The following is a 27,137-nucleotide window of genomic DNA, read 5'->3' as shown; positions in this document are numbered from 1 at the left end:
TTACATGCTGTCTGCCTCAGTGGCAGATGGGTCTGGTAGTTCATTCATTAACAGATTTTTGTGAATGAATGGCACTGCTGTGTGGGCAGAGCCCCATATAGCTGCTCTGTTTTTTTAACCACTTCATGTCCGGACACTTTCACCCCCTTCCTGTCCAGGCCAATTTTCAGCTTTCAGTGCTATTACATTTTGAATGACAATTGCGCGGTCATGCAATACTGTACCCATATGAATTTTTTAGCATATTTTTGAGACAGATAAAACTTTCTTTTGGTGGTATTTATTCACCACTGGCATTTTTTTTTTTTTTGCTATATAAATGAAAAAGTCCAAAAATTTAAAAAAAAAATGTTTTTCTTATAAAATTTTGCAAATAAATAATCTTTCTTAACAAATCTTGGCCAAAATGTATTCAGCTATCTTTTTAGTAAAAAAAAAAATAACCCAAATTAGTTTATAACCACAAATTATAATTAAAACATTTTTTTTTACATTTTTATTTAATTTTTTTATATTATTATTTGGGGTTTTTTTTAAACATACTGTCACCCTATAGCAGTACAGTGTCACCATAGTGACACTGTACTACTTGAGGGGGGTGATGAAGATTTTTTTTTTACAGTGATTGCTTTTACACCCATAAAGGCTGTAAAAGCAGTCATTTCTCCTCCTCTCTGGCTGCATTCTTGCAGCCATTGAGAAATACTGTGATATCTGTGATTAGTCACAGCTTGTCACATGGTACAAGGCTGTTGTGAATAGCCTTGTACCATGTGACCTCTGTGATCATTCACAGATTTCACAAGCAGTAAGCAATGATGTCAGGAAGTGACATCTTGCTTACTACTATTCATGTGATCACTGATTGGCCAATCAGACTGTTACAAGGCCAAAGTATCCTTATTGTTGCTTTTCACTCATTTGTCTTTGAGTCATCATCTATCTAACCTGTTCCTTAGCTTCTGAGCTTCCCAAAAACCCTCCTTTATTTTCACATGGAGGTAGAAGATCCCCACCCGCTGTCACAACAGGTGCTCGGTGGGGCGTGTGGGGGATGCTCATTTAGTAACATGTTAAATTTTGCACCCCTGAATACGGGTGTAACATGTAACATCTTATGAAAGGTGAACTTATGCTTTACAAAACTAGCACACTGGGTCAGAAAGCGGGACTTCACCTCTTTCCTGTCCCACTTTTGGAGGTTAATTTTTTTTGGGGGGAGCAGGTACCTAGTTTTACAAGGTATGTGCTCCAACTTCCACTCCAACCACCTAGGTGATCAGAGCAAAAGTTTCCCCTCTCCCCCCACCCGCAACCTCCTGCAACATGTCAAAAGTCCCAGGAGGCTGCTGGACCATATATACAGCGCGGTTTGCGCATGCGTAGTGGTAAGCCAGCTGTGAAGCTGCAAGGAGCCTCAGCCAATTTCCCATGGTAAACATGCCAGTTCCAGGGACCCGAAGACTGGTAGTGTTCTTTTATCCTAAGTATGTGTAGCTGCTGAATTTGTTTTCTTTTTTTTTGTTTTGTTTTTTTTAAGACTGAAGATCGTTTTCAAAGGTATCTAAACAAAACTGAAGAATATAACATTTTGCAGCTTACCATTCCTTATATGTGATAACTGGAGTAGTTTTCTTTTTCCAGCCTTTTTTTTAATTTTAATGTTACCCTGGCAATCCTGTCAGCAACACACTTTCAGTCTTAGGTTGAAAAACGCTCACGTACTGTTCTGCATATATGAAGGAGCAGCCTTGTCACCTCAGGCTGCTATCCTGATTTGGACTACAAACACCACCCCCTGCCTCATCTTCAGTGCACTGGTAGGAGGTGTTTTGAAGTTTATACAAGATAACTGGTAAGGATGATGTTTGAGATTTCAGGTTCAGCCCACAGGAAATGACAGGATCAATAGGTATTCCTCTGTACCTGCAAAAAATGTACTTGACCTAACGAAAATAAAACTAACACAGCCACCACAGCTTGGGTTTAAGTTTAAAATGCATTTGAATTGCCTTCAAAGCACATGTGAAAATGTTCATTAAAAGACAGACCTCGAATCTTAACATTGCCAAAACATGTCCCTGCGATTTCTATGTACGCTAACGATGTCCATATTCTGTGTAGGTAGCACTGCATGCATGTGGAGTAGCGACAGATATGGTGATTGAACACTGCATTGCTGCCAGAGCAGCCTTTGTCATCTGCCCTTGCTGCTACGGATTTATCCAAAACACAGTGAAGACAACCTTTCCACGCAGGTAATGATATGTGTCTTGTTTTCTCTTTTTAACCTATACTTGACAAATAAGTTTTCTTTCTCGCAGGGCTATAGAGTGTTCTAATGTACCAGATTTGCTTCAGTGTAGCAAAAATGTTTTTTCCCATATTTTTCTACATTCAGAACCAGATTCAAAACAGTGTGTTTCAGATATTCAACAAAACGTATAGTTTTCTGGGAAAGCCAGCACAGCAGTATGGATAAGCAAATTACTGTATTTTTCGCTCCATAAGACGCACCTGACCATAAGATGCTCCTAGGTTTTAGAGGAGAAAAACAAGAAAAAAAATATTCTGAACCAATGGACTGCAGACAGTACAGGAAATGACCAGAGACTGCGGACATAGTACAGGAAATGACCAGAGACTGCGGACATAGTACAGGAGATGACCAGAGACTGCGGACATAGTACAGGAGATGACCAGAGACTGCAGACATAGTACAGGAAATGACCAGAGACTGCGGACACAGTACAGGAGATGACCAGAGACTCCGGACACAATACAGGAGATGACCAGAGACTGCAGACATAGTACAGTAGATGACCAGAGACTGCGGACATAGTACAGTAGATGACCAGAGACTGCGGACACAGTACAGGAGATGACCAGAGACTGCGGATGTAGTACGGGAGATGACCAGAGACTGCAGACACAGTACGGGAGATGACCAGAGACTGCAGACATAGTACAGGAGATGACCAGAGACTGCGGACATAGTACAGTAGATGACCAGAGACTGCGGACACAGTACAGGAGATGACCAGAGACTGCGGACACAGTACAGGAGATGACCAGAGACTGCGAACACAGTACAGGAGATGACCAGAGACTGCGGACACAGTACAGGAGATGACCAGAGACTGCAGACACAGTACGGGAGATGACCAGAGACTGCGGCACAGTACGGGAGATGACCAGAGACTGCGGACACAGTACGGGAGATGACCAGAGACTGTGGACGCAGTACTGGAGATGACCAGAGACTGCGGATGTAGTACGGGAGATGACCAGAGACTGCGGACACAATACGGGAGATGACCAGAGACTGCGGACGTAGTAAGGGAGATGACCAGAGACTGCGGCACAGTACGGGAGATGACCAGAGACTGCGGACACAGTACGGGAGATGACCAGAGACTGCGGACGTAGTACGGCAGATGACCAGAGACTGCGGACACAGTACAGGAGATGACCAGAGACTGCGGACACAGTACAGGAGATGACCAGAGACTGCGGACACAGTACGGGAGATGACCGGAGACTGCAGACGTAGTACGGCAGATGACCAGAGACTGCGGACACAGTACAGGAGATGACCAGAGACTGCGGACACAGTACAGGAGATGACCAGAGACTGCGGACATAGTACAGGGATGACCAAAAGACTGCAGACAGTACAGGGGATGACCAGAGACTGCAGACAGTACAGGGATGACCAAGAGACTGCGGACCTTTGGGGAGGGAAGTGGAGCGGGTACCTGAATTTGACAGGTAACCGCTCCCACTTCCGCGGAGTTGTCCTCCCTTTAGTGTGGGCACCCGGCTGTGTCGGGTGCCTACTGCGCGTGCGCGAGAAGCCCTGCGCTTTGTGAATAGCCCAGTGTCTTCTGAGACCTGTCATGTGTTCCAGAAGACGCCAGACCATTCACAAAGAGCAGCGCTTCTCACGCATGTGCAGTGGGCATCCGGCTGTCACAGCCGGGTGCCCACACTAAAGATGCCAGCGCGGGAAGACTGCACAGCACTGGACCGAGTAACAGGAAAGGTCCTGCTGCAGAGAAGAGCTGAGCGGCCGGCCCGGTATTCTGACACGGTGGTGGCGGCGGAAATACCCGACCAGCCGCTCCATATTCTCTCCATAAGACACACTGACATTTTCCCCCCTTTTTTGGGGAGAAAAAAGTGCGTCTTATGGAGCGAAAAATACGCTAGTCAGTTATTGATGATATTCAGGGAGATACAGCCAGTGAAAGTCAACATGTTTCAGCTATTACAGCCTTAGACTGGCCATAGATAGTTTGAATCTCAGCCTGGAACCGGGCATGCTGAATGTATTAAGTTGATCGATCCATCAACTTGGGTACAACCAGCATGCAAAATTCACTTGCGATTATCGCTAGCGACTGCTATAGCCACTAGCAATAATCACTGTCTTTTCCCAGCAGGGATGGCGCCCAGGAGAAGACAATTGGAGGGATTCCCCTGTCAGCACTGTTTGTGGTTGCAGGAAAGAAATTTGCACCGTCTATGGCCTGCCTAAATACATGAACATGCGCATTCAACAAAACATGTCTGTACTGCCAAACTGTAACCAAATTCATGCCCCCATTCCCTAGTTAAATACCTGTGCAGGTTTAAATATTTCCACTTTTCCTGTCAAATCTGAGAAATCCCCACTATATTTTTTTTATTTTGCATACCTAAAAAAAAAAAGAAAAAAAAATATGAAGTAGTGGCATAGCTGATTTCGAGAATTTCTGGACAGTCTCAAGTGCCTTTGTCCACACACTGTCCCTCATTACCATACAGTTGCAGACAGGTGGTTTCTAAATTTTGAATCCTTTGTTAGAACTGGTAATAAGGAACTGTGAACACAGTACAGACAGGGTTAATTATGTTAAACATTACTCCACATCCACCCTTTCAAACCGTACAATGCAGGGACATCATGTAATGTCTGGTACACACTGGATTGAATGGAAAAAAAAAACTGATGAGCTTGCGAGGAGGTCGCTGTACTAACTATGCAATATTAACCTCTTCCTGTCCGCCGCATGATGATAAACAGCCGGACAGGAGCATTGCCAATGCATGGGGGGGACATTTCTAAATGTGTCCCCGCATCCATTGCCTGAGTGCGCAGCACCGCAATCTGTGCCTGCTGTGTCCACTGGACACAACGGAGCACAGATCGCAGATCACCGTGGTCCCGATTCATGTGATCAGTGATTGGCCAATCAGTGATCACATGAACAGTAATAAACAAGATGTCACTTCCTCACATCGTTGTTTACTACTTGTGAAATCTGTGAATGATCACAGAGGTCACATGGCTATTCACAACAGCCTTGTACCATGTGACAAGCTGTGACCAATCACAGCTCTCACAGTATTTCTCAATGCCTGCAGGAATTCAGCCAGAGAGAAAGAGAAATGATTGCTTTTACAGCCTTTATGGGTGTTAAGGCAATCAGTGTAAAAAAAAAAAAAAAAATCTTCATCACCCCCACAACTAGTACAGTGCCACTATGTTGACACTGTACTGCTAGGGTGACAGTATGTAAAAAAAATAAATAATATAAAAAAAAATTCAAATGTAAAACAAATTTTGAAAAATTATAATTTTTTTTATTAACTAATTTGGGTTATTTTTTTAACCAAAAATACAGCTAAATACATTTTGGCCAATATTTATGAAAGATTATTTGCAAAATAAGATAAACACTTTTTTTAAAAAATATTTTTGGTCTTTTTCATTTATATAGCAAAAAAAAATACAAATCCCAATGGTGAATAAATACCATCAAAAGAAAGTTTTATCTGTCTCAAAAAAATGCTAAAAATTTCATATGGGTACAGTGTTGCGTGACCGCGCAATTGGCATTCAAAGTGTGATAGCGCTGACTAAACCCCCCATCCCCAGAACACACCGACCAATGGCTGCAAACACTCATCTAATGCCAATCGGCAGACAGGCTGCTGTACACAAAGGGTGAATGTCGGCCGGTTTCTGTTGAACTGGCCAATATTCAGCCTGTTTTTACCAGGCTTAAGGATATTTAAAGTAAAAAGTGCTTAAAAAGGTAATCAGCAATTTTTTTTTTTTTTTTCAAGTTAAGCCATGTTAATGGGAACATGTAATAAATATAAAGTAGGCATTGTCCCAAGTTGGCTGCAAATGTGGAAATACACTTTAGATCTAATTGAGGAAAAAGTACCAGTAGAGATGTGTCACCAAATTTTTCCGATAAACTTCCCTTTACTCCTACTGCTCCCCATTTGCCAGCCAAAGTGAAGGAGAAAAAATCCTAGTATAAACTCAGTCAATCTGTAAAGAGCTTACGCATAAGTAAGGATTCTCTTCCCAGCTTCCATGTGACAAGTCACATGTTCCCCATGCTCAGAGGTACCAGGTATGTCACTTTGCAAGGGAAGGTGAATGGAGTGGCAGAGGAGCTAATGGAAGTTTAGTACTAGCAAGGGGTTGGCAGGCAAGTAAGTGAATATGTTGCTCTGCCTTACACTGGGAAAGCACATGTTCACATTGATATGAACAGTTGCTATGAAAGGAGTTTGTGTGACATGTTTCTCCCAGAAGATGCAAACTGTGTACATCCTTCTTGGAAGGGTCTACATGAGCCTTTCTCAACCAGGGTGCCTTCAGGCTCCTTCAGGGGTGCCTTGGCAAAATGCCCAAAAATTGTATAGAAGCCAGCAGGTGGATCAATGCTGCCTTTTAGCACACAAAGCCACAGGTTTTCATTCTGCACTTTTATGATCTAGCTGCCAGCATCCTAACAACCAATGACATCATCAGTTGTTAAGGAGGACGTCGGTTGCATGCACATCATCCTTGTTTGGCCGTACCTGCCCCTTTCCATCAGCACTGGGGTCACATTAGCAGAGTGAAGGAGAGAAAATGAGAGAGACACACTGGAATACTAGTCAGTACCAATGTACAAAGGTGTATTTGCTTTGAATGAAAAAATCACCTCTGATATTGGGTGTACTGAATGTGTGTAGAATAGGTTTTTACATTTTAGATTGGGGTGCCTTGAGATTGTGCCGATGTTTAAAGGGTGCCTTGAGATTGTGCAGAATTTTAAAGGGTGCCTTGACTGAAAAAAGGTTGAGAAGCACTAGTCTGCATGCACACATATTTTGCCATGACATGACTGACGGTGACAGCTTCCAGCTCAATGAAAAGTCTGGAAGTCATAGTATATTATTGCATAGCAATAATTTTTAATCATCTGGAATTGACGTTCTTGTAAAATTTTTTTCAGTGGCCGCTTTCAAGAAGCTTTATCGTACAAGGTAATTTTTCACTTTATCATAACACTTATCATGACATCATCTGCAATGAAACGCTACAGAATGCAATATCACATTTCTGTATTATTTGTTAAATTATTCAAGGTTACATTTTAGAAAAAGGAAATTAGTGTTCTAAACATAGTTAGACATTGAACAGAATCAAAGTAAGGGTCCACAGTTATGGACCTTATTGTGTCATGCAAATGTTAAAATCGCATGCTTAAGAAGATATGCTATCTTCATGAAATATTTTAAGCACCAAATTTTACAAGTATTAGCTTCAGTTCACAATGCTTAAAATGGTGTTTAGCCACCTCAATACTGGGCACTCCCTTCCTGCCCAGGCCAATTTTCAGCGCCATCGCTCTTTGAATGCCAATTGCGTGGTCATGCAAAACTGTACCCATATGAAATTTGTATCCTTTTTTTTTCATACAAATAGAGTTCTCTTTTGGTGGAATTTAATCACCACTGGGTTTTACATTTTTTGCACTATAAACAAAAAAAACCCTGTGAATTTTGAAAAACGTGTTTTTCTTCATTTCTGTTATATAATTTTGCAAATAAACAATCTTTCTTCAAACATTTAACAAAATTCGTTCTGTTACATGTCTTTGGTGAAAATAACCCAAACTATTATTTATTTGGTAGTAAAGTTATAGAGTCCACAAACTACGGTATATATCTGAAAATTGAACAGTCCTGATGTATTGATGGCCGATCTAATTTCTTGAGGCCCAAAAACGCCAGGACAGTACAAATACACCCCAAAGGACCGCTTTTCAGAAAGTAGACAGTCTGGGGTTTTTAGTAAGAGACATGGTGAGTATTATGAAGTTGTCATTTTTTTGTCATAATTTTGTGGAAAATCAGGAAATAAAAAAAAAATTCACAATTTTTTTTTTTTACACACTTTCACCAATGCAGTACAGTGTCATCATAAAATTGGTGTGGCGGTGGTTAGGGACACTGACTGGTGACAGAATGTAAAAAAAAGAAAAAAATTACAAATTCTAATTTATTTTTTAATTTTTTTTATGTTTTTTTTTTTTTTACTCCTGTGACCAGAGCAATACAATATTACTATAGTAACATTGTACTACTCTGGGCAAGTGATCAGGATTTTTTTTCACTTTTATAAACAACTATTTTTATTGAATGAAACTGATTAATTCAGTTGTTATTGTTGTGATTAGCTATGATTGGCCACAGCTGATCACATGATACAGATAGGCTATGATTGGCCCTGTCTGTACAATGTGATCACTGTGACCAATCACAGCTAGCAACACAATTGTGAGCAACGAATGACATGAAAGGAAGCCATTCATTGTTTACAACTGTTGTGATCTGCTGTGATTGGTCACAGCGTTCACATGGTACCGGCAGCGTGAGGCATGATCCTGGGAGGATGTCATATGATAATAGGATAGGATAATAGGGATCCCTCCCGGCCATCATATTACAATAGGCCGGGCAGGAAGGTGTTAATGTGGCCCTGTTGCTATTTTTCAAAACTTAAAGTGGTTGTAAACCCTTACATATACCCAGAGTTTACAACCACTAGCCTCAGATGAAACAAAGAGATGACAGAAATCCTCCTACATAAGTTGTACTTGATTACCTGCAGCCCTCTCACCTCTACATCCATTCAAAGTCCAGAATTTATACAGCTTATCTGAATTTGGAGAGCTGAAGTTGCATGCAAAGCAGGGAAACAAAAGCTGTCACATCCCCTAGTAAAACAGTACACAGTTCACACATCACATATTACAGTTAGGCACATAGTTAACCCTTTGATTCCCCCGGATGTTAATCACTTCCTACACTGTGTCATTAGTACAGTGTCAGTGCATTTTAATAGCACTGATCACTGTATTAGTGTCACTAGTCATGTCAGTGTCAGGTAGCCAGAGTCAGAATGCCTGTTGTACTATCACAGCCCCACAATAAGTTTCTTATCGCCACCATTACTAGTATAAAAAAGAAAAAAATTCCAGTACATATACCATTATTTGAAGATGCTATGATTTTCACGTAAACCAATTAATATACATTTACTGGGTTTTTTTTAACCAAAGACATGTAGCAGAATACATTTAGGCCTAAATTTATGAAGAAATTTTATATTTGTATGGGATATGTTTTATAGCAAAAAGTAATAAAATATAGGTTGTTTTTTTTTTTTTTTTTAAATTTTCAGTCTTCTTTTGTTCATAGTGCAAAATATAAAAAACGTAATGATGATCAAATATCACCAAAAGAAAGCTCTATTTATGCAAAAAAAAGTCATCTAAATTCCATTCCATTTGTGTACAGTGTTGCATGACCACACAATTATCAGTTAAACTAGCGCAGCGCCATATAGCAGAAAATGGCCTGCTCATGAAAGGGAGTAAATCTTCCAGAGAACAAGTGGTTAAAAATACCACTCATAGGAGATAAAAGACTGATAAACATTAAGAACAGCACCACCGTGAGTCCACTGGTGGGTTTGATGACATCACAAACCAAGCCCTTATTATTATTATTATTGTACAGGATTTACATAGCGCCAACAGTTCGCTCAGCGCTGTACATTATAATGGGAGACAGTACATGAGACAGTACAGTAACAATACGATTCAATACACGAGGGGTTCGAGGGCCCTGCTCCTTGGAGCTTACAATCTTATCAATGCATTTCGTCCCTTCGCAGACATCATCAGGGGAAGGAGGCTCCTTTTCCCTAGCATTTTGTTTACTGTAAGAATTACTTTACAATATAAGTAGGATTTGCACTATTTACTGTTTTCACTACATGCATTGATTTCACTTAATCACTTTTCGTGTCAATTATGGTAATTGGATAGTTGTAAGCATTAATTTTGTATTTAAAGAAATAGCACACCTATTTTTAGTTTATGCAATAAATAATTCTGCTAGTTAGATAGCCAGTACCTATGTGCTCAGTCTCTGCTAGCAGCAACAGGTTAATGGCTGCAGTGTCCTCTCACCAGTCCCAGTGATACAGCAACAAGGGTCTCACTGTTTTGATGTCAGCTCACTTCTGAGTCTGCCGCAGCAACCCTGGTCTGCTGGCTTGTGGCAGGTTGATGTGCACATTTTGGTATCCTTACAGCAAAAAGTAAGTTCCTTGGTATTCAGTCTGAGAAAATATAATTCTCTCCCCCTTATACCCGGCTCACATCAGGCATTGTAGTCTAATAGTCCATAGACAGCTGTAGTTTATTTCCTGAATTTTATCTCCCATTATTCAATGCTGCCAACCATCAAGTCTCTTGAGATCTTCCCGCTGGTCCACTCCCTCTGGTGGATGGAGGCGAGGTAGTATTAAGCCATTCAGCTGAAGTCCATTGAGATACAGATAGCACTGAAGCACAGTGTCCTAAATTGCTCTCTGTCTCTAGCCAAGCATCTGGCTACATACAGTTCCTGCAACAATTAGGTGCTTTATGGGGTCAGCAGATTGAAGAAGACATAGTTGATAAAATAGGGCTCAGCCGTGTGTGTGTATGTCTATGTGTGTGTGTGTGTGTGTGTGTGTGTATATATATATATATATACACACATATATACACACACATACATACATACATATATACATACATACATACATACAGTTAGGTCCATATATATTTGGATACAGGCTCAATTTTAGATTTTTTTCAGGTATTTACCAAAATATATTCAAGCTATAGTCCTATAATGGATATGGGCTGAAAGGGCACACTCTCAGGTTTAATTTGAGGGTACGTCATTCAAATTGAAGAAAGGGTTTAGGAATTACAGCTCTTAAGAGTAGCCACCCCCCCTTTTTCAAGGGACCAAAAGTAATTGGACAATTGAATCAAAAGCTGTTTTATGGCCAGGTGTGGGCTACTCCTTCGTTATTTTTTCATCAGTTAAGCAGGTAAAAGGTCTGGAGTTGATTCTAAGTGTGGTATTTGCATTTGGAATCTATTGCTATGAACCTACATCATGCGTTCAAAGGAGCTGTCCATGCAAGTAAAACAGGCCATTGTAAAGCTTCAAAAATGAAACAAATCCATCAGAGAGATAGCAGCAACATTAGGTGTGGCCAAATCAACAGTTTGGTACATTCTGAGAAAAGAAGAACGCACTGGCAAGCTCAGAAACATAAAAAGGCATGGATGTTCACAGAATACAACAGTGGTGGATGATCGCAGGATCCTCTCTATGGTAAAGAAAAACCCATTCACAACATCCAGACAAGTGAAGGACACTCTCCAGGAGGTGGGCGTATCATTATCAAAGTCTACAATCGGGAAAACTTCATGAGAGCAAATACAGAGGGTTCACCACAAGGTGCAAACCATTCGTAAGCCTGAAGAATAGAAATGCCAGATTAGACTTTGCCAAAAAACATCTAAAAATGCCAGAGCAGTTCTGGAAAAGCATTCTTTGGATGGATGAAACTAAGATTAATGTGTACCAGAACAAAAGGAACAAAAAATGTGGAGAAGGCTTGGAACAGCTCATGATCCAAAGCACACAACGTCATCTGTAAAACATTGTGGAGGTAGTGTGATGGCATGGGCATGTATGGCTTCCAGTGGCACTGGGTCATTGGTGTTTATTCATGATATGACAGAAGACAGAAGCAGCTGGATGAATTCTGCAGTGTTTAGACATATACTGTCAGCCCAGATTCAGCCAAATGCAGCAAAGTTGATTCACAGTGCAGATGGACAATGATCCAAAACACACTGCAAAAGCAACCCAGGAGCTTTTGAAGGAAAAGAAGTGGAGTATTCTGCAATGGCCGAGTCAATCACTTGAACTCAACCCAATTGAGCATGGATTTCACATGCTGAAGGCAAAACTAAAGGCAGAAAGACCCACAAACAAAGAACAGCTGAAGACAGCTGCAGTTAGAGCCTGGCAAAGCATCAGAAAGGCAGAAACCCAGTCTTTGGTAATATCCATGGGTTCCAGACTTCAGGCAGTCATTGCCAGTAAAGGATTCTCAACAAAATATTAAAAATGAACATTTTATTGATGATTATATTCATTTGTCCAATTACTTTTGGTCCCTTGAAAAAGGGGGGGGCTACTCTTAAGAGCTGTAATTCTTAAACCCTTCCTCCAATTTGGATGTACATACCCTCAAATTAAACCGGAGAGTGTGCACTTTCAGCCCATATCCATTATATAGCTATAGCTTGAATATGTTTTGGTAAATACCTGAAAAAATCTAAAATTGTGCCTGTGTCCAAATATATATGGACCTAACTGTATGCATAATTTTGTATGATATATCATTTCAGCAGTCTTATTAGAGATTGTCACTGAGCAGTCTGTTACCTTTGAGTATTGAATATTTCAGTCAAAATAAATTTTTCCTGTTGGTTATTTTATTATCTTTATATAGAGATACATTTTCTAGCTATAATTTTATTGTATAATGTATTTTGTAATATTGTATTTTATCCTTGGCTACATGATTACAGTGTTGTGAATTCAGCCTCCCTGAATATATAATTAAAAGAACAATATAGCCTCAAAAACAGCTTTGTTTTTAATCCTTTTGAGCAGGCTGGGAGGTTTCATTTTCCTGTAGGGTCAGTGACCTTCTGGATAATTAATTCTGAAGCAAGGAACTCTTTAGTCAGCTTAAGCTGGTCTGTTGTTGTCTCAGTAAGTCAGTGGGTCATATTCTCACAGTTAACGCACCCGTTTGATGTTTGTTTGTAACTGGAGTTTAACCCCCTGTCTCCAGTGTAAGCCTTCACATGACAATCTTTTGCCAGGTTTTTGGTCCACCTAGGCAATCAATACAATAAATGGATACATCACATAGTATAGTGAATTTTGTGAGCTTGATGTTTTTCTTATGCAGTATAAATACACCAAACTCCCAACAGCCCAATATGTGATATAGGTAAGAAGCTACCTCAGCCCCTGGGGACATGACCCGGGATGAGCCCAGGCTGAGGGAGGTGCCCCTGACCTTTGTACATATACCGCAAGGCCATCCTGATTGACTCCCTGGTGGCCATATCAGATCTGGAAGTAAGTTTTGTTTTCACTCTGTATATGCTGGAATTTTGTTAATTAAAGACCTACTACACTATTGGAAGTTCTCTCTGGGCTCATCTTTTCCATGGGAGCCCACGTTTGAAGGTTCCTGATGACCTGGATTGGTGTGGGACTTCTCCCTCCCCCGCTGATGATCTGCATGGTGGAAGGTTTAAGAGTACACCTAGACCAGCGGTTCTCAACCTGTGGGTCGTGACCCCTTTGGGGGTCGAACAACGCTTTCACAGGGGTCACCTAAGACCATCGGAAAACACATATTTCCGATGGTCTTAGGAACCGAGACACCGCTCCTCTATCTGTCTCCAGGTGTCGGCGGGATGACATGCTGCCCCTGTCATCTGGCCACACCCCGGGATCAATCCTCGCCGGTGATTGGCCGCCGGAACTGCAGCTCAGGAGAGGCACACAGGCGGCCAATCACCGGCGAGGAGGTGGAGCTTGGAGAGGAGGAGCCGAGCGGCACCGCGAATATCGAGCGAGTGAAGAGGAGCAGAGCGGCCGGAGAAGGAAGACAGCTGACCGGTAAGTGTCTGTACCATGGGAGAGGGAGGGAGCGAGCGAGCCCAGGCTGGAGCAGGGGTCAGCAAGGTAAGTATCATTGGTGTCAGTGGGAGGAATAGTGCCCCATCATTGGTGTCACTAATACCAATGATGGGGCACTATTTCTCCCCCCACTGACACCAACGATGGGGCACTATTCCTCCCCCCACTGACACCAACGATGGGGCACTATTCCTCCCACTGACACCAACGATGGGGCACTATTCTTCCCCCCACTGACACCAACGATGGGGCACTATTCCTCCCCCCACTGACACCAACGATGGGGCACTATTCCTCCCCCCACTGACACCAACGATGGGGCACTATTCCTCCCACTGACACCAATGATGGGGCACTATTCCTCCCCCCACTGACACCAACGATGGGGCACTATTCCTCCCCCCACTGACACCAACGATGAGGTACGATTCCTCCCCCAAATGACACCAACGATGAGGTACGATTCCTCCCCCAAATGACACCAACGATGGGGCACGATTCCTCCCCCCACTGACACCAACGATGGGGCACGATTCCTCCCCCCACTGACACCAACGATGGGGCACGATTCCTCCCCCCACTGACACCAACGATGGGGCACTATTCCTCCCCCCACTGACACCAACGATGGGGCACTATTCCTCCCCCCACTGACACCAACGATGGGGCACTATTCCTCCCCCCACTGACACCAACGATGGGGCACTATTCCTCCCACTGACACCAACGATGGGACACTATTCCTCCCACTGATACCAACGATGGGGCACTATTCCTCCCACTGACACCAATGTTGGGGCACTATTCCTCCCCCTGATACCAATGTTGGGGCACTATTCCTCCCACTGACACCAACGATGGGGCACTATTCCTCCCACTGACACCAACGATGGGACACTATTCCTCCCACTGATACCAGTGATGGGACACTTTTCCTCCCACTGACACCAGTGATGGGACACTATTCCTCCCACTGACACCAGCGATGGGACACTATTCCTCCCACTGACACCAGTGATGGGACACTATTCCTCCCACTGACACCAGTGATGGGGCACTATTCCTCCCACTGACACCAGTGATGGGGCACTATTCCCCCCACTGACACCAGTGATGGGGCACTATTACCCCCACTGACACCTATGAGGGGGCACTATTCCCCCCACTGACACCAATGATGGGGCACTATTTCTCCCACTGACACCAATGATGGGGCACTATTCCCCCCACTGACACCTATGATGGGGCACTATTCCGCCCACTGGCACCAATGATGGGGCACTATTCCTCCCACTGACACCAATGATGGGGCACTATTCCTCCCACTGACACCAATGACGGGGCACTATTCCTCCCACTGACACCAATGACGGGGCACTATTCCTCCCACTGACACCAATGATGGGGCACTATTCTTCCCACTGACACCAATGTTGGGGCACTATTCCTCCCCCTGACACCAATGTTGGGGCACTATTCCTCCCACTGACACCAATGATGGGGCACTATTCCCCCCACTGACACCTATGATGGGGCACTATTCCCCCCACTGACACCTATGATGGGGCACTATTCCCCCCACTGACACCTATGATGGGGCACTATTCCTCCCACTGACACCAATGATGGGGCACTATTCCTACCACTGATACCAATGATGGGGCACTATTCCTCCCATTGACATCAGTGATGGGACACTATTCCTCCCACTGACACCAATGATGTGGCACTACTCCTCCCGCTGCAAAATTACAGTTATGAAGTAGCAACGAAAATAATTTTATGGTTGGGGGTCACCACAACATGAGGAACTGTATTAAGGGGTTGCGGCATTAGGAAGGTTGAGAACCACTGACCTAGACTGATGACATCTAGTGGCCTACACGCTGATGACATCTTCCTGGCATTTCCAGTCCAGAGCACCAGGAGCAGGTCTTAATTGCTCCACGCGCAGCTAATGCGCTATCTGGTTAGTGCAATGTTTGTACACTCTCAAGAGTACAAGAGTCACGGTTATCCTTCTATTACGGATTTATGAACACTTGCACATAATCCCTTTGCTTTAGCACCATGTATGGACTGAGTTGCTGAAGTATGATATTGTGCAATTTCTGATTTATTTGATTCTTCACCTGATTTTATATTTTTTATTTGCGCTGCATACATATTTTATATGAGGTTACTTCTTACCTTTATCACATCTTGGGCTGTTGGAAGTGCAGCATCGTTATATGACACAGTTAACCATGTCTTCTGGATGAGCATTTGAGATGGCAGCACCCACACTAGTGTGGATACCTGGAGCGGATACATTGATGCTTAGAGCAGCGCTCCAAGCCATTAGAATGGGTCAGTGTTGTTTTTTACTTCCGATTCTAATCATGGTCATATATGTTAAGAACAAGCTACCATAGGAAGACCAAACTTGAGATTAGGATAATTCATTTTAAACAGGTTCCACTATACATAAGTATGGTCAAATCTTTCTGGATCATTTGACTCCATTGCTGAACTCCTGTATTGTGAGGATACAGCAGAACCGGTTCTAATGTTACCGCATATGTACAGATATGCATCTCTTTATATTGACACAACCTTATAATATCCTAGCAGCTGTTTGTCCATCTCACTGATATGTATAATATTCATAATGTGTATAGACATCTTTACAGGTGCCTTCCAAAGGTTAAAGTGTTCCTAAACCCACAACAGTACAATCAGTCTGTATATGCAGCAAATCATGCTTGTTATACTCCCTGTGGAACCTAAGGATTAATCCTCCGCATTGTGTAAAAAGGATTTTTGATCCTGTCTTCTCTGATCCTCCCCTTCTTCCACCATCCCCGATCCATTTGCTGATAGAACAGAGCCTTGGGAGCAAGCTGCACATGCTCATTTGGTGTGTATAGCTAGAGAGTTTTTTTTTTCTTGGGAGGGTGCATGTGAAAGAACAGGGCTATACAGCGCTGTCCAGACAGAGGGTCAGGGGTCCTGCAGCCTCACAGGATAATCAGGGGAGAATGAAAACTCCTCCTACAAGCTTTTACCAGTGCTCTGCTGGACACTGATAGAAGTCACAAGACTGCTGTAACTGCTGATGAGAAAAGGTATTTAGCCGTTTATATTTACTAAAATAATTGCATCTCCAGTTATAGTGAATGCAGGGTCCTGGGTTTAGTAACACTTTAACTGCTTCCATACAGGGCACTTTTACCCCCTTCCTGCCCAGGCCAATTTTCAGGTTTCAGCACTTTGAATGACAATTGCACGGTCATACAACATTGCACCCAAATTAAAATTTTATAATTTTCTTCACACAACTAGAGCTTTCTTTTGATGGTATTTAATCACTGCTGGGGTTTGTATTTTTGCTAAATTAACAAAAAAAAGGCCAAAAATGTGTTTCTGTTATAAAAGTTTGCAAATAAATAATTGTTCTTCATAAATTTAGGCCGAGATGTATTCTGCTACATTTCTTTGGTGAAAATAACCCAAATTAGGATGTATTATTTAGTTTGTAGGAAAGTTATAGAGTTCACAAACTATGGGATATATCTGAAAATTGATCAATCCTGAAGTATTGACGACCAGTCTAATTTCTTGAGGTCCAAGAATGTCAGAACAGTACAGATATCCCCCAAATGACTCCTTTTTGCAAAGTAGACAGTCCAACGTATTTCATAACAGGCATGGCGAGTTTTTTGAAGTTTTAATTTCTTCATTTCCGAACAATTGTGACAAAAAAATTACATGATTTTCACTATTTTTTTTTTTTACATACTGTCACCAGTGCAGTACAGCGTCATCCTATAACTGGCATGGTGGTGATCGGGGACACTGACTGGTGACAGTACAAAAAAAAAATTGATAATTTTTTTTTTTATTATTTTTTATTAAATTTTTTCTCTTTTTGTAAGATTTTTTTTTTCATATTTCACTATGACCAAAGTAGTATAATGTTACCATAGTATTATAGTGATCAGTATTTTGTTTTTGTTTTTTTACAGAATTTGCTTATAGCAAAGAATTTCTTTGCTATAAGCAAGCATTTACCTGAATGAAATTGATTCATTCAGGGGGGGTTTTTTGTGCTTAGCTGTGGTTTAGCCACAGCTAATCACATGACACAGCTGGGCTGTGATTGGCCCAGCTTGTGTATGTGAGCACTGTGACCATTCACAGCTAGACACACTTGTATACAGTGGATGGCATGAAAGGAAGCCATCCATTGTATACAACTGTCATGTGACCTGCTGTGATTGGTCACAGCAGGTCACATGGTACTGGCAACGGGGCTGGTATGCAGATCTGTCATCAGCCGTGTCCGAGGTACACGGCTAATGACAGATCGCGCCGCTGCACGGCCCTGCGGGCAGGTGCAATGCGCATGCCTGGAAGGACGCCATACGGCGTTCATCCGACCGCCATCTGGCTATAGGACGGGCGGCAACTGGTTAAATAAGAACAGTCAGCAAAGGCAACTGTTTATATTTAGGAACCCACTCGTAGACTCAGATATCTAAAGGTGACTGGATTATGCTAACACATCCAACAACCTCCTAGTGCCTATCGAAATCTTTAGCCAGGTTAAACATTTAGCTGACTGCCCTACATTCTCTAGTGAATATTTAACTCCAGTGCAAAGAATGCAAATTCCAATATGTATACTTGCATCAATGGAGTTCTTCATGATGAAAAGAAATATAAGATCTGAATGGTCCAGGTTGGGGCCAATATCAGCATTATACAGGGATGTATATGCTGGATGTAAAATATCCTTTAACATGATGGGTGGTGATATTGACCAGAAGAGGGAGGAAGGGGTGTGGCCAAGTTTGATAAAGGGAAAGTTGATATTTGCATGTAACATTAGCTGCATATATTTGGATTTGATGATCATTTTGAGTTGTTGTCCTGAACGGTAACTTCTGCAGATGCACTTTTTTTTTTATCGTAGGTTCATTTTGAACTGCCTAGGTATATGACAGGTTGAACTTTAATGAGATGCAAAGTACCATAACCAGTGAAACAGGTCAGATTTCATCACTATCTGGATTAGGTGATAGAAAATAGAAACCCTCAAGCATGTCCTAATCATCATCCTTCTAAAACAAAAATGTCAGATTTATGTAGAATTCTTCTTATTGAACCGTATCAAGGTGTTGTTTGACTAAAAAGAATATTGAAAACTATTGAATAATGGAAAATGAAAACTTTAGTAGTTTAGAAATACATTAGGATGATTGATTACCATCTACCTTAAGGCTCTCAGTGAAGACATCTTACAAATATTCATTCTATGAATTATAGGAATACAGGTGCAAATTATAATAGCTGCCATGTTTTCTTCATTTTAGTTTTATGACTGTTGAAGACTTTTTTTTATTTAAAAAGCTTAGACTAATGACATTCTTTGTTTATTTCCTGTATCACTGTGTTGCCAGCAGCCATATTAGGATATGTGACATATATGTGCACAAGCTGCAAAAAAGAATTCCTGAATTTACAGACTGTAGGGCAAGTAGAGATCTGTGGTACTTTTAATGGACCTCTTTGTGAATTTAGCTTAGATAATTGGCTGAGGGGCCAGCTTTCAACGTAAATAGTCAGGCATTGTCTCCCAGCCTGACCATGTAGATTAAGGCCTCTTGTCTGTTAATTATCCAGTATTAATCCTACTTTGATGATGTTGTATGGTTTAAAGCATTTCCTTTATTTTATTCTCAGAGCCAATTGGTGTAAGGTAGAATGCAGTGGACAATTCAAACACACACACATATTTAAACTGTTTCTTAATGAGATTTCAAGCTCAGTGGCAATATATGTTATGTCGGTGGGATTTGAAAACTGGGATCTGTGTATGGCATCTTTCTTTGCTTTCTTTGTTGTTGTTTGACATTCATAGCCTTTCCATGTGCCCCTTGCTGCAAAGGCCAGGTATACAGTAGGTTGGGGCAGTTGCCGTTTGCTTGTACCTTAGTTCACAAACCTTCATTAGATGAAAAATATCTTGTCTTGGTTAGAATGCCTCATCGGTTAGCTTATGGCACAGAACTATATACAGGTGTAACTCAAAAAATTAGAATATTGTGCAAAAGTTAATTTATTTCAGTAATGCAACTTAAAAGGTGAAACTAATATATGAGATAGACTCATTACATGCAAAGCAAGATAGTTCAGGCTGTGATTTGTCATAATTGTGATGATTATAGCTTACAGCTCATGAAAACCCCAAATCCACATTCTCAGAAAATTAGAATATTGTGAAAAGGTGCAATATTCTAGGCTCAAAGTGTCCCACTCTAATCAGCTAATTAAGCCATCTGCAAAGGGTTCCTGAGCCTTTAAATGGTCTCTCAGTCTGGTTCATTAGGAATCACAATCATGGGAAAGACTGCTGACCTGACAGTTGTGCAGAAAACCATCATTGACACCCTCCATAAGGAGGGAAAGCCTCAAAAGGTAATTGCAAAAGAAGTTGGATGTTCCCAAAGTGCTGTATCAAAGCACATTAATAGAAAGTTATGTGGAAGGGAAAAGTGTGGAAGAAAAAGGTGCACAAGCAGCAGGGATGACCGCAGCCTGGAGACGATTGTCAGGAAAAGGCCATTCAAAAGTGTTGGGGACTTTCACAAGGAGTGGACTGAGGCTGGAGTCAGTGCATCAAGAGCCACCACATACAGGCGGATCCTGGACATGGGCTTCAAATGTCGTATTCCTCTTGTTAAGCCGCCCCTGAACAACAAACAACGACAGAAGTGTCTTACCTGGGCTAAAGAAAAACCAAGCTGGTCTGTTGCTCAGTGGTCCAAAGTCCTCTTTTCTGATGAGAGCAACTTTTGCATCTCATTTGGAAACCAAGGACCCAGAGTATGGAGGAAGAATGGAGAGGCACACACTGCAAGATGCTTGAAGTCCAGTGTGAAGTTTCCACAGTCTGTGTTGATTTGGGGGGCCCTGTCATCTGCTGGTGTTGGTCTACTGTGCTTTATTAAGTCCAGGGTCAATGCAGCCATCTACCAGGAGATCTTGGAGCACTTCATGCTTCCTTCCGCAGACGAGCTTTATGGGGATGCTGACTTCATTTTCCAGCAGGACTTGGCACCTGCCCACACTGCCAAAAGCACCAAAACCTGGTTCAATGACCATGGGATTACTGTGCTTGATTGGCCAGCAAACTCGCCTGACCTGAACCCCATAGATAATCTATGGGGCATTGCCAAGAGAAAGTTGATAGACATGAGACCGAACAATGCAGAAGAGCTGAAGGCCGCTATTGAAGCATCCTGGTCTTCCATAACACCTCAGCAGTGCCACAGGCTGATAGTTTCCATGCCACGCTGGATTGAGGCAGTAATTGCTGCAAAAGGGGCCCAAACCGAGTACTGAGTACATATGCATGCTTATACTTTTCAGAGGTCCGATATTGTTTTGTGTACAATCCTTGTTTTATTGATTGCATGTAATATTCTAATTTTCTGAGATTGTGGAAAACTGGGTTTTCATGAGCTGTAAGCCATAATCATCACAATTATGACAAATCACGGCTTGAACTATCTTGCTTTGCATGTAATGAGTCTATCTCGTACATTAGTTTCACCTTTTAAGTTGCATTACTAAAATAAATGAACTTTTGCACGATATTCTAATTTTTCGAGTTTCACCTGTAGATCACAGTAGCTTAAATAGTTTTATACATTTACGAGTCTATGTAGAAGTTTGGATCTAGGGTGATACCATTTCTTGGCTAACTAAATAAGTTGTAGTGCAGACTTTTAAGGCACGCAGGCTTTTTCCTCAAACAATAAGACCTGGTAGTAAGACGTGTACATTTTATACATGAATCAGCCAAGATATACAAATGTTTGTCTCGTAATGTATAAAATGCATGTCTCTTACTACTACTCTTAATGACTGAAGAAGAGGTCCACATGCTTCGAAAGCTTGCAGTACAACCTATTTAGTCAGATAATAAATGGTACCTTCTAGATTCAAACTTCTACTTTTTCATTGATGACTAGCACGGTACAATGCTCTGCTACTATCACAAGTCAGTGTACAGTAGGATATTTTCATAATTTCTGTGACCAGTTTAAGCTGGCAATTCAGGTAAGTTCAAGTTTTAAATTCCTACTCCTCCTTTTTAACTGTAAATTTCTATCACCTATAGATGTACATTATTGCTCTCACACTAGTTTAACATGGGAATGATCTGCATCTTGCAGTCTTGAGTGGCTTCATAAAGTAACACAAAGGTGTATTTTTCATTCATTTTGAAGTTTTGAGATTGATTCATTTTGTTATGTACATCATATATATATAGTAATACATTCAAAGCAGACATAGCATTTTATATTTCTTGTTACATGCATGCATTTATTAGCTGTATGTACACAGTCCATTTGGCCCATCAGCATCAAATCCCAACATTTTCAAGCACCCAGGAGGCAAAAGTGCACCATGCAACCCGCTGCCATAAGCCTGCCAAATCTTTGACAGGATGATATACACAGTGACTGGATGCTGTACTGAGCAGTTCTTACAGTTAGGGCCATATGCATTCACGGACGTATGCCCTGAGCACCTGCATTCTGGGCATATTTTCCTGAATGCATACAACCCTAATCACGAGTACCACTTGGTACAGCGTCCAGTCGCTGCGTATTTTAGCCTGGCTGATGGAAGTGGGGCTGGATGCTGCACCTTTACCTCCTGGGTGCCTGAAAACGCTGGGATGTGATCCTGATGGACTAAACCATTCATGTGCATAAGGCCTGAGGCAGTCATGTGACTGCACAATGAATGCCTTTTAGCTCTAAGTTTAATTGTTTAATTTTCTCAAAAACATTTATACTGATGCTGTACTGTACAAGACTACAAGAATACATTCCTAACATTTCAAAATATAAAGTGGCTGACAGGTCAACTTTAAATGCTCTTTTTTCATGCAGGAACACATGATACTATGTAGATTTGCAGACCAGACAGCCGTACAGCTTCCTCCAGAACGGAGACTGATAGGTAAGTGTATGCTGCATGGTATATTTGAAAATATAGGTTAGATATTTCTGCTGTAGTTGCATCAATGTTATGGAGCTACCAGGAACACTTCTAGGTATATTATTACATATCACCAGGAAAATGAATTTCTCTTAAGTAAAGTATAATAGAATGGAGCTCAGACAGTAGACAGGAGCCAGTGCAGTTTATTCCCCTGAATGTCAGTTACTCCTTTCTAGAATCTCAGGACATGGAGTTGCATCTCAATCTGCTAACTGCATGCCAATCAGAGAGATTTCTGAAGCTTCAAGCAGCAATGCTTTATTTCTTTTAGTTCTGGTTTAGCATTGAGTATGAACTATTTTTACTGATGAAACAGAACAAAGTCTAGACATAATTAAGAAAAACAAAAGTAAGATACATTTAAAGCCCAGCTTAAATTTTTAACACATAGGAAAGGGTTAGAATATCTTCTACATTTTTATTGCTGTCTCAATCATGTATCAATCCATTGGGTTGATTTTCTCTTCTATTTTATGAATTATGACGCTGAGGGTCATCAGTAAAAGAAGACACAGACAGCATTACAAACCTCCCAGAGGTTCTTACCTTTCAATCTCTACTAAATCAGGTATTTTTGTTGCTTTCTGTGTACCCATTGGAAAGATTTTCTGAGCCTCTGTCACCAGTACAAAGAAAGCAACAGTTACCTGTCGGATGTTCTCACTTATGTAGCACTCTATGCAAAACTAAAGCAAGATAATAGTTTTGTCTGGGAAAGTGTAAATCAGTAAGTGATCGCTAATTGCCTCAGTATCATGCTAAATACAGACTGCCAGGCATGATTCACCAAGTTTGAACTGGCATAGACTGACAGACTCACTTGATTAGCTTAGCTCAGTGGTCTCCAAACAGTGGTCCATGAGCCGGATGTGGCCTTGCATGCCTTGATCCAGTGATGAGGCACTACTCCTCCCACTGCCCACAGGCATTGTGTAATTTATTTACTCTCACTGACCACAAAACTTAAGAAATTGTCTACTCCACCTGACACTTGGGCATTTTCTACTCCTGCTTGCCACTGTCTGACTCCCTAAAGTTCAAAGTCTTAAGCTGGCCATAGGCAGTTCAAATCTCAGGCAGTTCAGAAGGGACCGGACAAGATTTGAACCATGTGTGGACAGTCTAAATGCACCCAAGTTAATCAATCATTCAACTCGGGTTCAACCAGCCTGATGGATTTTCCATGCAATTATTGCTAGCAGCTATTATAGCTACTAGAAGTAATCCCTGTGTTCTACTGACAGGGCTGGCTCCCCCTGTTCCCCACACCAGGACAACACAATGGCTCCACGGGAGGGATTCCCCTATCAACACTGATCAGTGTTACCCATGGTTACAGGAATGAAAATCGCTCAGTCTATGGCCGGCTTTAGCTGGACACAAAACGTTGCCAGTTTGCTAATGCATAGTTAGTGACAGCTGTTTTTTTTTTTTCTTAGAAACTGTGCTATTGACAATACTATGTAAGACAATAATATCAAAGTTGACCTTACTAAATGTATACAGTTTAGTTGTGATTGGCTTTGGAATGGCTGTATATCATTCCTCTATCAGCATGTTTAATTTACTGCCGTACTGAGTACTTATGACATATCATAGTTTTAACTAGAGGAAGAGGGTAATATATTTTTATTTGTATCTCAAAGGGAAGCGATGTATGGGACTGGTGGACCTTGATCGAGCATGGGCTGCTGAACAGCATGGATACAAAGCCCACGTTATCTCAATGGAACCAGAGAGTTGTTCGCCGAAAAATAATTTGATTGTGGGATCTCCAGTGTAAAATGGGACCTGTTTACTGGACTGTAAGGAGAAATCAGTTCCACCTTTATATAATACAATAAAGAGACATATATGAAGTGCAGCAGTAAACCATATAATAGAACTATAGATGAACCAATTCCTTTTTCCTTGGTGAAAACCATTTTAGTTACGACTTTCTCTCTTTGCTGCCATATGTAAAAGACCTATATGCTTGTTTACTATCACTTGATATATATTTTTGTCAAGATTGTGACACCCTACATTGATTGTTTACTGCTGCAAGAACGGTTCAGTAGAGGGTTTTTATTTGTGGCTTTAGTTCACATTCATAGATGCTGTCTGTTTGCACAGTATATTTGTATTGAAATAGTAACAAAAATTAAGTTTTTTTTAATAAACATTGAGCCAACATTTTTAATTTATTGCTGATGTGGTTTCTGTAAATACAATGTAAAAAGGTTTTGTTACTTTGTAATTTTAAAAGCTCATTTTCACTGCTGCATTTTATTTTTTTTAAAAAAGGTACGTCTTGCATTTGTTTTCCTTACATATTGCACGTGTGTTTGCTGACAGTTTGAATGTATTTTGCCTCTGATTGTAGGAGTTATGAAGTTTGTGCCTTTGAAAACAATGAAGAATAAGTATTCAAAAAACCAGAGGCAAAGAGCTTTAGATTACATATTGCTAAACCACAATTTACAGAAACACTTGGATGAAGACAGTACCATATAATACAGTGTACGGCTTTTCCTGGCTGGGTCTGTGTGGCTTGGTTTCTTTCCTAACCACAAGCAAACCACAACAGGGGAAATGGGCCCGAAGTGAGGGCACCACTAAATACTGGGTGGTTTGGAAGGTTTCTGTTTTCAATTGCAGAACTATTTAGATCAATAAAGAAGAACCTATTAACAATAGCAGGGAGGCTGCTAATATTCAAATATCCAGAATAATTAAACAAAGACAAACAAGGCTCTCGGTTCACTTCCCATAAATATCTAATTGAGTTTTCAACATTAGTACAGAAAGTAATATGTAAACATGACAACTGTGAACTATAGGCACACGTTTTTATAAAACCTGTCGATCACGGTACAATAGCTACTGATGGAAAAGTGTTGTATTAGTGGGCTTTCAGTTTGTAGAAGTTCCCCCTCTCTATGGAAGAGGTTGAATGGAGCACCTGTTACATACCCTTATCACTGCTCTCAAGTAAATCATTGCACTGAACTGAGGGGGTAGCAAATTTGCAAAACTTTCTTCTGGCATGTGAGATTCAGCATTTTTGGACTACTGCCACTCAAAATCCAGACTCCCACCTTTGGCCACAAGACAGGAGCTCCCAGACTAATTACTTCAAGCCAATAGGCTTTTTACTTACACTCGCCCACTAGTATACTTGTAAGTTAATTAGATCTGCAGGGTTTTACTGCTGTTAAAGAGCCCATGTATAATGAAAGAAGGGCAAGTTTTATTTTCTTTCTTTTGGCGTATTTAGCTCCCCTGTGGATTTAAGGATACAAATAAGTGGAACTTCCGCTTTTGGGTGAAGCTCCGCTTTAAGAACTGTAGTGACAAGAACCCCTCTTGTCGCTCTCGAGCTACTTCACAGTGTGTCATATAAAAGCATTTAGACATCATGGATGGGGATATATATATATATATATATATATATATATATATATATAGTGACCAATGCTAGCATTAGAGATACACACAGTCTGGATTGTGAGGAACGGAGCTATCTTTTTTGTTTTTTTTCTCTTTCACTTCAGCTCCTGCTGTACTAAGGTCACTGCACTGTATAGAGTGCCCCTTCTATTACAAAAAAGCATTTTCCAGGATGTATTTCCACCCTTATATTGATCTTTTGTTAAGTTTCCATAACAATCAGTTGTGTCCACACTATAAAAAACAGTCTGAACGGTAACCGTTACAAAAAAACAAAACTCTACACTGTATCTGGATTTAGGTTTCTATATTGCATTATTGAGCCCAGTATGTGGGTTCAGTCATCAGTAGTTTATAAAAAGTAATTCTGTTGAACTACAATTACAGGATTATTATTATTAGACAGGATTTCTATAGCGCCAACAGTTTGCTCAGCACTTTACAATATAACGGGAGAGAATACAGCAACAATACAGTTCAATACAAGAGGGATAGGAGGGCCCTGCTCCTTGGAGCTGTTTACACCCTGATTAAAGTTGCTTTCTTTACCTTATATGAACCTCAATTATTGCTGTTTTGCTATCATCTCACAGTATACATTAAGAAGCAATGATAGAATAGTATTAAGGCAATCATATGAAGTAGGAGGAGTTGGCCTGAACTCCCCCATACCTTAGCACACTACCCACACCCTATATCTTGTGTCAAAGCCTCAAGTC

The 27,137-nt window shown here is 41.2% G+C and overlaps 1 protein-coding gene across 3 annotated transcripts in view; it reads left to right on the top strand.

The window, feature by feature from the left end:
- GSTCD (glutathione S-transferase C-terminal domain containing) overlaps positions 1-25,168 on the top strand; it is a 267,696-nt gene extending 242,528 nt beyond the window's left edge. For 2 of the 3 annotated variants that reach the window (XM_089680513.1, XM_089680512.1), the window contains exons 9-12: positions 2,125-2,258; positions 7,287-7,317; positions 22,875-22,944; positions 24,633-25,168. In XM_089680513.1, the coding sequence (XP_089536639.1) occupies positions 2,125-2,258; positions 7,287-7,317; positions 22,875-22,944; positions 24,633-24,769 (372 nt within the window). In that variant the 3' untranslated portion in view covers positions 24,770-25,168. The remainder of the gene's footprint in view (positions 1-2,124; positions 2,259-7,286; positions 7,318-22,874; positions 22,945-24,632) is intronic. The other variant, XR_016313184.1, reaches the window with a different exon arrangement.
- Positions 25,169-27,137: the final 1,969 nt, after the last annotated feature.

The sequence above is a fragment of the Staurois parvus genome, unplaced genomic scaffold (assembly GCF_062004578.1).
Source record: "Staurois parvus isolate SC_StPar_1 unplaced genomic scaffold, SC_StPar_1.0 ptg000244l, whole genome shotgun sequence".
Lineage (NCBI taxonomy): Eukaryota > Metazoa > Chordata > Amphibia > Anura > Ranidae > Staurois > Staurois parvus.
The sequence above is the reverse complement of the archived record's forward strand: the minus strand, read 5'-3'. Positions and strand labels throughout refer to the sequence as shown.